The sequence below is a fragment of the Dermochelys coriacea genome, chromosome 6 (genome assembly GCF_009764565.3).
Source record: "Dermochelys coriacea isolate rDerCor1 chromosome 6, rDerCor1.pri.v4, whole genome shotgun sequence".
NCBI classification, from domain to species: domain Eukaryota; kingdom Metazoa; phylum Chordata; order Testudines; family Dermochelyidae; genus Dermochelys; species Dermochelys coriacea.
In genome coordinates this window covers 62,548,275-62,560,457 of record NC_050073.1, presented here as the reverse complement: position 1 = coordinate 62,560,457, position 12,183 = coordinate 62,548,275, and the positions used below count along the sequence as shown (strand labels likewise).

General features: G+C 42.4%; 1 protein-coding gene across 6 annotated transcripts in view; it reads right to left on the bottom strand.

Annotated features, from left to right (window-relative positions):
• Positions 1-12,183, bottom strand: part of RGS6 (regulator of G protein signaling 6) — a 488,602-nt gene that overhangs the window by 81,658 nt on the left and 394,761 nt on the right. For all 6 annotated transcript variants that reach the window (XM_038407253.2, XM_038407254.2, XM_038407247.2 and 3 more), the window contains 2 exons: positions 4,060-4,170; positions 1,705-1,830 (listed from right to left, as the gene is read on the bottom strand). In XM_038407253.2, coding sequence (XP_038263181.1) covers positions 1,705-1,830; positions 4,060-4,170 — 237 coding nt within the window. The remainder of the gene's footprint in view (positions 1-1,704; positions 1,831-4,059; positions 4,171-12,183) is intronic.

Below are 12,183 nucleotides of genomic sequence, written 5' to 3'. Positions count from 1 at the left end.
ATTCTCAGGTGGTGTGAAGTGGAGTCACTCCATTGACTTCAGGAACCACATTAATTTACACCTGATGAGAATTGGGCCCTATTTAATCCTCTTTATATGCTCAGAACAGATATTGTGCTGGCAGCAGAAATGCAAGCTGCCCAATATTGCCCTGCCAAAGTGCTCTAACTCTCCTCTAGAGGGACTGCTTCTTAGGGAGAAAGGGTGATTCAATCTCTGTGCCCACTCAGCTGTTGGCTGCTATACTGAGATTGCCAACAAGAATAACATTTGATAGCTACTGTGATGATGTAATTTGGAATGTGCATGTCTGTCTATTTTTACTGGACTCCATAAGATCTGCAGCATTCAACATTCATTTCCTTATTCCTGAAGCTTTAGAAACACAAAATTAAGCCATAGAAACATATGGGAAATTGAAGCCATCTTTAATCTTCAAATGAAGCTATATTCTCACTGCAACTCTTACCCTTACCTTCCTGTGCTAAGGTATTACACTTCAGCTGGTAAATGAGGTCACCACCCACTTTCTGCAGCTCCCGACCCAGGGAATTTCAGCTTTAATTTCCTGACTTTTAGTCTCTAAAAGCCATTTTTACATACCTTATTTTTTGTGGCTTATATTTCCCATTATGCAGTGGTGTTAACTATAAAGAAGATACTGTAGGGAAATCTATCGGGATTTTGCATATTCAAGGACTGCATGACTTGGCTCTGTATTAGAAATATTACACAGAACATAAATCATCCTTTCTATTAGTTTTTGGATTGCATCCCTCCCATGGACAGTGCTTCCATTATGCATACCCATGGGGAACTCTTTAATGAGATTAAAAATTTTGACAATTGTATAGTTTGATTCTCATTAAAGAATAGGTTTCATTTCTGCTATTCTTTATGAAAATTATTGACTCATAGTGCATGGTGAGGAGTTTGCACATCACATTTCATGTATTATGAATTATTTAATCTATTTAAATTAAGGAAAGTTTAGGAATTTGTTTTGCTAAAATCCCAATAAACTATGATGTCCCTTTTCAGCCTGTCCATTCCTCTGATTTCAGATATGTATAAGGTAGGTGTAAACATGGACTCTCCCCTTTCTAACTGCCCTAGTTTTCTTTTCCCTGCTGGATTCATTTGGTGATGCCACAATTCCAGATGTGGTAAACCAAACTCAGTTTAACTTCAGGTGCTCGCTGTAGGCACAAAGCATGGTGAATTTGATCCTGAACTTCATTAGAAATGAAGATAAATCGGAACACAATATCACTGCCTCACACCACAATGCAATCTTAATTTGACCCCCTTTTTTGGATGAATTATGATATTCTCTAATTATATCATCACATACTACTTCTTCTGTAGAACCCCTGCACTACTTATTGTATATGACCCATATGTATGTTCTGATTCATCACAATGTTCAACCTTTGCAAGCTGCAGGTTTATTATTGACACACTGACAGACCCTTGGCAAAGGTGGCTTTGGTCATGATTATCTACATCATTTCGTAAACGCATCACTCATATAAACTTCTATAAAATTTACAGTGCATATGCTGTGGGCCAAATCCTGTAACTCTCACTCAGTCTTTACTCCTATTGACTTCAATGAGCGGTTTTGCCTGAGTAAGAATTTCAGGATTTGGCCCAGTACATGAGTATGAACCTGTGCATACAGCTCAAGTGGAGGGGTTTTACCTGAGGTTTTCTGAACTGAATTCGGATTCCAGAAAACGAAGGAACAGGTCTCGCCCCACTGGATCCTTCAGCACCTCATCTATAGAGAAGCCCCACCTTTTCACACGCTGTTGGCTGGGCTCTTTGCTGTTAAGATGAGGGAGAGGAAAGGTAAGAGTGAATGCATGTCCATCTGTGGTCCAAAAAGGCTGAATGTCAATTGACTCTATTCAACAGCAAAGGGAAAAAGGATGACAAATCAAAGGATGAGGCTTCTCTAGTAACTCACACAAATGGAGGCCATCATGCACCATATGCAAAGAAGAACTGAAGACTAGGGCACCCACTCCTCTGAAAATCTGGCCTTTTTAAGGTGTCTTAAATTGCATATCCAAAAATGGAAGCACATAAAATCCCTAGTCACCTCGAAAATCCTGTCCTAAATACTTACCTAATATTACTGTTCCATGGAACAGTAATTTCTATAGTTACCTCAGGGATATGGTATATTTGCAAATGGGAGAAGGTGGTGTCTGCTATTGCAAATTGGAAGAGAGGTTTCCAGGAGAACAGCAACGCATTAAAATGTGGCCCACACTATGAAAAGGCTTGAGGAGTCTCTGATTAAGGGTGACATGACGTTAGGTAACAAATAAGAGACATCCATTAAAATACAGCATGGTTGCTCAGACTAGTAGTACTAGAATCTCGGTCTCCTTAAGACAAGTGCAATGCCTAGTGAGCAAATGCTTTTCTGTTTCACAGATTACAGATGAGGCCTGGTCATGAAAGATTCCTAAAATCAGAGACTCTAATCGATAGTGGGGGGTCCCTGCAAAAAGGACAAAGGGGGCCAGGATGGAGGAGTTTAAATTAGTGTGCCTGCTTTTAATTTTCCTTTGGTGTAAAGATTAAACAAAGATAAAATAAATGTCACTGGGGGGATGGAGTCTTTTAAAGTCTTCAGAGTAGCAGCTGTGTTAGTATTAGGGCATGAAATGAACCGGGATTTGATATGACCTCCACTTGACAGCCCAAACTGTATCCAAAATTGAATTACTTTACAGTTGCATTTCCCAAAGTGTGGGGTTCCAGGAAGGACTAGCTGCAGGGTCACAGTAGCTGTATAAATTAAGATGGGTAGGCCTTTGCCAACACATGGTGGGTTTGAAATGGGGTGTGAATTGTTTCATTTTCCTGAAAAGGGGGTGGTGGGGAGCCTCAGCTTTCAAAATTATTCAAACAAGTTGCAACTAGATGCAGATGCAGCCAATGCTCTTGCAGTAGAGAATAAAATGGACCTATCGAGCTATTGTTCTCCCAGAAAAAATGTCTTCTCATTTTCATCACCAGGAGTATCATCTCCATTAACTTGACCTGAGACCCTAGAGGTGGCGAGGCATTTCTTTTACACTCATATGCAGCCCTGATATCAGGTTTAAATCATAGTTCTCAGGAGCACAAAAGTCTTTCAGGAGACACCACGCTGGCCACTTGGGGAGATACAGTTATAATATAGGTTTAGATATCACGGTACCAGCATTCTGTTAACATCAGAGGGGCGTTTTGCTGCAGTTATGGCTGTTTATTCCATACAAAACTAGTTAAAGAGATTAAAATTGCATCAGGGTCTTGCAGGGGAAGCAAAAACCAAAAGTGAAACAGATTAAAAATAAGCCCAGGATATCACAAAATAAAAGATAAGGGAAGTAGAGATTAAGAAATTGATCACAGATTCCTGTGTGCAATGGAGGGAATGTGGGGAAGTATCTTCCTCAATTGAGGGAAACATACAAATCCATTTGCTCTGTCCTTGGATTTCTTTTAGGAAAGGATTTGATGTCTGGTTGCTGAGTCTACTACTCCCCACAGGCAACCATGTGCCTGGAGATGATGATTCAGCATGGATTGGCCCTCCAGAGGCAAACCCAGTATTCTGATTTTGAGGATTTTTTACCTCCAAATTCCAAAGAGCAGATTTTACCTTAGGTTTCCATCTCATAGTCAGGCATGAACACGATTGGAGCGAATTTGTAGCTTCCCTTTGAAATATTTGACTATTTTAATATCACACCCAGGTCGTATTTGGTCGTGAGTAGGAATGCCAACTTTCTTTTACATTTTCACGTATTTATTATGCGCCATAGAAAAGCAAAACAAACAAGGAAGTCCCAGACCTCTCTGTGGCCATCTAATATAACTTATGAAAAGAAAAAAATAGCATGAGCCCTTATTTCTTGCAAGCATGTGTCGCTTCTGAACTTACATGCGTATACAACCTACTGTCTATATGGGGCATAGGGGGAGCGCAATACAAACAAAATGAAAAGCTTGCTTTAAGGTTATTCATAGTTCTATGGAATTTCAATTTCTTACCTCATTTCTATGTCCCATAAAGTAGCGTCATCACTTATCCAGGGATTGGAAGGTTCAGCAGGTGTTATAAATGGATCATATTCAATGTACTGGTCTGAGTACGTTATTAAACTAGGACAGGGGAAAAAAGAAAAGAACAGCTGTGGCCTACATGCTTACATGTGAATTGACAAACTACAATTTTTCAACAATTTTCTTTTTAGTTTTACATATTGGTCAAATTTTCCAACAAGCACCTTGATGCTTTGCCCCATGCCACCTCTTATGCATGGAAGTTGCTCTCCAGAAAACTTCACAAAGCCACCGCATTGTCCTCTTTAAAACTCACGTCTGCTGTGGTGCGTATAGAAAAACCCAATAACGGTTAGGCAGCTGGTGTGATATGTCCAGGGCTTTTCACAGTGATCATGTTGTTACCATGTGATCCCCAGTCAGTTGTATCCACTTGTTGTCTTGTCTTGTACCTAGGCCTCAATCCTGCAAAGACTTCTGCACATGATTACCTTTATGCTTGTTGAGTAGTTTTATTGATTTAAATGGTATTATGCACCGTGCATAAAGTTACGCAAGGGGGTGGGGGAGACTTTTTCAGAATCAGAACTTGACTGTAAACTCTTCAGGGCATGAGCCATCTTTTAGTCATGTTTGTGCAGTGGATAGCACAATGGAGCTGCAACCTCTAGATGCTACTGCAATACAATAAATAATAGTTGCATCTTTTAATAATCTAAGTTTCAAAAAATTGAAAAAATGGTGTACATGTTGGTAAAGCTCCATAAATTAATTTGCAAGGAGCTCAGCATCATGCTGTGCTTTTGAGCAGGGAAGTTTTTGAGCTGTGTTTATACTAGAGCTAAGTAAATAATTCACAATAAAAGTTATTCAGCTAATTATGTTCCTTTTTCTTCTCATAGAATATCCATCAGCAGATTGTAATTCCCTCAAGTATTACCTGAAATGATGTGATTAATATTTTGTTGAGTATTTTGTTTTTATTGCAAATATTTGATATATATGCCATGTTGCTTACTTGTGACTGGTTAGATAAGGCACATATTATAGTTTCCATTCCTTGATTGAATAAGTGTGAAAGCACTTGCCAGGTAACTATCTGAGGGTGCAGATTTAAAAAGTGGTTTCCACAAATACTTTCAGAAACAACTTGGGAATTCCTCTTGTGGGAACATGTTTGTGAGTAGAACTAGATCAATCAAATATTTGCAATGGGGACGGGGCGGGGGGTGGGAATCCATAACATGAAGATGAACATAGCTAAAGGAAATTTGTTTAACACAGACACTGAATAGCCATGGACAATTTTTAAATTTTTTATTTGTGTCACAGAAACCAGAAAGTTGCTCTGACCTACCCTACTCACAACCCCTCCTCTTTTTTGGTCCTAACTGTTGTCAGAAGGCATTAAAATCACACACTTTTGTAAATGTAGCAGGTTCCAACAGACCCTCAGGGCATCCAGTCCCATGATGTCTTATCTCATTTCATTAATTACATTTCATGATTGTTGAGGGCTAGGGGTTGGAGGAGGGAACGGTATCCAATTTCAGAGAGCAGCAGCAATCCCGGAGATGGAAATGCGAGAGGAGGTCAAAAAATCAATCAGGTGCACTCTGCTGTGAAAGTTAAATGGCTCCTAATAAAATAATGAGAATTCATTGCAGGCGTCACAAATAGTAGCAAAAAATAAGTTAAAATTAAATAAAACAACATGGACTAAGTGCCTTTTGCTGATTCAGCCTATCAACAGCAACTGGATCATTGCTTGTCTAAATGAAGTTATAGGCACAGCCAATCCTAAGGGAAAGAAATGTAAATGAGGGCTTTTGGTCTTTGAAATGATGTAATATAATTCTGATAGAAGACGTAGTGGTTATGCTTCACTGAGGTGTGCAAGAACGGTGTTAAGCATTTCTTACACACACATTCACAGGGGTACTATTCATGCAGGGGATTCACAAAACCCTTGGTATGGCTGACACCCATATTGAAAGTTACAAGATACTCCTCCATGGTTCTGTTCCAGGTCACAGGAAATGAGCTTGCCGTTCATTTGAAGAGGCCCAGATTTACTTCAGGAGTCATTACAATGGAGTGGCACACATTACAATGGAGTGGCACACATAATGGTGCTGTATCAATACACATTCATGCAATGTCAGAATGTGAATAAGAAAAGCTCAAACATTGTGGAAAGGAGTGGGTGCAATTTGTGAGGTTAACAGTAACTTCACTCAAGGTACCCAAATCCTAAAGCTAGCAGTGGTGTGTGGGTCAAGTGGAGAAAAAGAATGTGGGGGAAGGAAAGAGAACTCTTTTCACTGACAGGTTTCAAAGTAGCAGCCGTGTTAGTCTGTATTCACAAAAAGAAAAGGAGTACTTGTGGCACCTTAGAGACTAACAAATTTATTTGAGCATAAGCTTTTGTGAGCTACAGCTCACTTCATGAAGTGAGCTGTAGCTCATGAAAGCTTATGCTCAAATAAATTTGTTAGTCTCTAAGGTGCCACAAGTACTCCTTTTCTTTTCACTGAGTATTTCTGGCACATACAGCAACAGAGCAATGTTTGTTCCCTCAGGAATTGCTGTGGTGGCTGGATCAACATAGAATCATGGAAACCTAGGGCCAGAAGGATCCTAGAGAGGTCATCTAGTCATTCCGCCTGGACTGACGCAGGATCATGTATGCCTAGACCATCTCTGACAGATATTTGTCTAATCTGTTCTTAAAAACCTCCAATGATGGAGGTTCCATAACTCCCCTTGGTAACCTATTCCAGTATTTAGCTATCCTTACAGTTTTCCTAACTTCTAACCTACATCCCCCTTGTTGCAGATTAAGCCAGTTATTTCTTGTCCTACCATCAGTGGACATGGAGAACAATTGATCACTGTCTTCTTTATAGCAGCCCTTAATATATTTGAAAACTTATCACATCCCCCACTTCAGTCTTATTTTCTCAAGACTAAACACACGCTTTCTTTAACCTTCCCACAAAGGTCAGGGTTTTCTAACCCTTTTATCACCTTTGTTGCTATCCTCCAAACTCTCTCCATTTTGTCAACATCTTTCTTGAAGTGTGGTGCCCAAAACTGAACACAGTACTTCATCGGAAGCTTCACTACTGCTGAGTAGAGCAGAACAATTACCTCCTGTGTCTTACATACAACACTCCTTTTAATACACCCCAGAATGATATTTGCCATTTTTGCAACTGCTTGACATTGTTCATTCAGATTCAATTATGATCCCACTGTTACCTTCTGTGGCCCAGGGACCTCTTGCTGCCAACTGGCAGAGGGCATAATGGGGCCACAAGGATTATAGGAATCCCCTGGGTCTGGCATTTACATTCTAGTTGACCAAAGAGGGTCATTTGGGGTCTGTAATAAAAGCCTGTGTCACTCTGGTCATCAATATAATTATGAAACGTAGGTACTGATACTATGTAAGAGTTATGTACTATATACTGAACATTATATTCTTAAGGTATGCAACTGTGAGGTTGGTCATCAGGAAAGGTGAAAAGCAGGTTTTTCTCCAGTCAAGTGTGGTTTATCCGTATATCTGTTTATGTTTACATGTAAACAGAATATTGTCTGGTTCACATTGGGCAACAATGAGTATTCTAAGTCAAATGCTAATGAAGAGCTGCCGAGGACTTCAGAAGGAAACTATCAGGAAGAGGTAAACAGTGCGGGGGATAGGGGGGGAGCAGGGAGGCTATCTTGAGATACGCATCAAAGGTGTGACTGGTATATTTAGCGAGGGAAAGACGATACTTTGGTATCCTTCACTGAGGAAGTAAATGGACAGTGAGTTCGCTTCATAAAAAAGGATCTTTCAGCCAGGCTTGGTTGAAATCACTGGAGAGAACCTTGGATAAAATAAGCTTCTTTAGACAGGAGGACAACCTGTTAGTTAAATGTAGTCTCTAGAAAGTGTGTTATGATTTACTCACTAGCAATCATTTGAACCTCTGTTCTCTGAGAAAGCTTATTCTTGTTTTCACTGTAAGTATATCTAAGTGCCATGTGTTTAGCAGAGCTGTGTTCTAAGGGTAACTAATAAGCTGTGGTCCACTGTTCCTTTGGGAACAGCAAGTCTGGCAGTTCTTTGAGTGTTCAGTGGGTAAGGGGATGGATGCTACAGGGGATGCTTGGAGGACTCGGGTATTAGTATGCCTATCACTAAGCCGCACGGAGAAAGCGAGGCTAGCGGAGGCCTGGAAGGTAGTGCTTGTGCTGATTCACAGCAGGCATAGAGATTTCCTCACACTTGGGTTGGTCGCAATGAGGTATCTCACAACCCTAGGAACCATTCCACTCCCAGATCCTTTACCCAGTTCCAATGCCTAGCCACTGATTCCCAATTTTTTTATTTGTGCACTTTATTTTTTCTTCCCAAGTATAGTACTTTGCACTTGTCTTGATTGAATTTCCTCTTAGTGGTTTCAGACCAATTCTCCAATTTGCCAAGGTTATTCTGAATTCAAATCCTGTCCTCCAAAGTGCTTGCAACCCCTTACAGTTTGGTGTCATCTGCAAACTTTATAAGCATACACTCCACCCCATTATTCAAGTCATTAATGAAAAGAATGACTAGTACCAGGACAGACCACTGAGATCCCCAGTTTGACAGTGAGCCATTGATAATGGGCTATTGATAATGGGCTTAGTATGGCTTTTCAACCAGTTTTGCATCCATTTTATAGTAGTTTCTTCTAGACCAAATTTCACTAATTTACATATGAGAATATCACATGGGACTATGTCAAAAGCAGTACTAAAATCAAGATATCACATCTACTTCTTTTCCCATCCAGTAGGCAAATAACCCTGTCAAAAAAAGAAAGGTCATCTAGGAGGTCATCTAGCCCAATCCCATGCTCAAAGTAGGACCAACCCCAACTAAATCATCCCAGCCAAGGCTTTCTCAAGGTGGGCCTTAAAAACCTCTAAGAATGGAGATTCCACCACCTCCCTAGGTAACCCATTCTAGTGCTTCACCATCCTCCTAATGAATTAGTTTTTTCCTAATAGCCAACCTGGACCTCCTGCACTGCAACTTGAGACCATTGCTCCTTGTTCTGCCATCTGCCACCACTTTGAACAGCCTAGCTCCATCCTCTTTGGAACCCCTCTAGAGGTAGTTGAAGGCTGCTATCAAATCCCCCCTCACTTTTCTCTTCTGCAGACTAAATAAGCCCAGTTCCCTCAGCCTCTCCTCATAAGTCATGAGCTCCAGGCCCCTAATCATGTTTGTTGCCCTCCTCTGGACTCTCTCCAATTTGTCCACATCCTTTCTGTAGTGGGGGCCCCAAAACTGAATGCAATACTTCAGATGTGGCCTCACCAGTACCGAACAGAGGGGAATAATCACCTCCCTCGATCTGCTGGCAATGCTCCTACTAATGCAGCCCTAATATACCATTAGCTTTCTTGGCAAAAAGGGCACACTGTTGACTCATATCCAACATCTCGTCCACTGTAACCCCCAGCTCCTTTTCTGCAGAACTGCTGCTTAATCAGTTGGTCCCCAGCCTGTAGCAGTGCATGGGATTCTTCCATCCTAAGTACAGGACTCTGCACTTGTCCTTGTTGAACCTCATCAGATTTCTTTTGGCCCAATCCTCCAATTTGTCTAGGTCACTCTGGACCCTATCACTACCCTCCAGCATATTTACCTGTCCCCTCAGCTTAGTGTCTTCCACAAAATTGGTGAGGGTGCAATCCATCCCATCATCCAGATCATTAATGAAGACGTTGAACAAAACCAGTCCCAAGACCAACCCCTGGGGCACTCCACTTGATACCGGCTGCCAACTAGACATCAAGCCATTGAGCTAGCCAGCTTTCTATCCACTTTATAGTCCATTCATCCAATCCATATTTCTTTAACTTGCTGGCAAGAATACTGTGGGAGACCATATCAAAAGCGTTGCTAAAGTCAAGGTACATCACATCCATTGCTTTCCCCATATACACAGAGCCAGTTATCTCATCACAGAAGGCAACCAGGTTGGTCAGGCGTGACCTGTGCTTGGTGAATCCATGTTGACTGTTCCTGATCACCTTCCTCTCCTCCATGTGCTTCAAAATGGATTCCTGGAGGACCTGCTCCATGATTTTTCCTTGGACTGAGGTGAGGCTGACTGGTCTGTAGGCTGGCACGCTCATATAAGAAGGGCTGTGGGGCAGAGCAGAGTTCAGTAGCTTCCTGGAGCTTGAGGGGAGAAGATCAATCTCCTAGCAGCAGGAAGGAGCGCCAACACCTGGGACAGAGCAGTGCTGCAAGTACGCGTCAGGGGAGCTAGAGAGAGCTCCTGGCTGGCTGTTAGGACCTGCAAGCTGAGGTAAGGGCAGAAGAGGGTTCTGGAGCTGTGTGGGAAGCAGCCCCGGGACAATGAACTGCAGTTGCCACTGAGAGAATAGCTGGACAGATTGCAGGTCCCGCAGAAGGAGGGAATACAGAGTGTGGCACAGCCAGAGGGCAGTGTCACTGAAGAGGATGCTGGAGTCCTGGGAGTGATGCGAGTTCTGGAACAAAAATGGTAGTGGTGGGGCACCACCAGAGGAGGGCGCCCTGGTGAGCAGACCTAATTCCTATGACAGCCAGCAGGAAGTGCCAGAGCAGTGAGTGAACCCCTTCACAGTCCCAATTTGGGATAGGAAAATTTGTCAAAATCTCAAAAAAATTTGCATATCCTGCCTCACTCTATCCAGCACCTGATATGGATTCTGTTTATACATCAGGCACCAACTTCTTAGTGGTTCTGAGCATCTGTAACATACATTGGGAGGCAGTGCGGCCCAGTGGCTAGAACACTGTACTCAGGAACACTATTCCTGGCTCTGCCACTGGCCTGCTGTGTGACCTTGGGCAGCTCACTTCTCCTTCCAGAGCCCCAATTTCCCCATCTGTCAATGGTGATTTGATACTGGCCTCCTTTGTAAAGAACTTTGAGACCTGATGCAAAGAACCAGGTAAGAGCTAGGTGTTAATAGTTGTACTGATGTCAAAGGAAATTGCTGCTGCTCAGCAGGCGCTGGATCCTGGATTGGTGCTTAATTTCCACCGACTTCGATTAGAGTTGAGGGTGCTCAGCATCTTGCAGAAGTGCTCAGCATCATGCAGGATTGAGCCACCAGTGATCAGCTCATTTCATGATTTAGCTGCAGATGAGAAACACAGCTGTACAGGAGATTCAGGGTATGTCTACACTGCAATTAGACACCTGTGACCGGTCCGTTCCAGCTGGCTCGGGCTAAGGGGCTGTTTAATTGTGATGTAGACATTTGGGCTCGGGCTGGAGCTCAGGCTCTAGGACTCTGCGAGGTGGGTATTTCAGGTATTAACCTCCTGTGAGAATTAGAGCATAAGGCACATGCAGGTTGAGTGGCTGGACTGTATTATGTCTTGCTAACACTGCAACTTGTTTCCCTTGCCCCCATCCCACCCGACCCTCCCACCTCCACCTCGGAGTTCTCTCATGACTGTCCTGAAATGCCTTTATACTGAACTGAAAAAATGCCAGTTGGTGTTGCATAGGGTGCTGCTGTCATACTCGGCTGTCTAATGGAGAGCACAGGAAGGAAGTCTCTGTTGTGCTGTAGCATGCTAAACTGCCACATTGTCAGCTGAATTAATCTCTTAAACTGTGGACTTACTCTGACAGTGACTGTAATAATGGCACCTTCTTACTCAACAGAACTGGTCCTTGTGTGTTCAGCATTTTACATGCTGACTCGAGAGACAACATTCGTTGTTTCAGATAATTGTTCACATCAGCTCATTCCTTCTCATCTACCCTCTCCTCTGTCCAGCCACGTAACTAATCACCCCATTTATTATCTTCTTCTGCGCTAGTCTTTGCACCTCATTCAGTGCACCTCCCCATGTCTGGGATTCTCTTCCTGGCCCCCTTCACTATGCCTCTAAATGCCAGAACGAATCTCAAGATTTGACTGTAAAAGAAACACGTAACCCTATAAGAAACCTACTAAAGTAACCTCCTGGGTTTATTGCTGCAACTCTTGTCCTTTCCCCTGCCTTCCAATGTCTGCTACAGTAGAACCTCAGAGTTCTGAACACCAGAGTTAGAAACT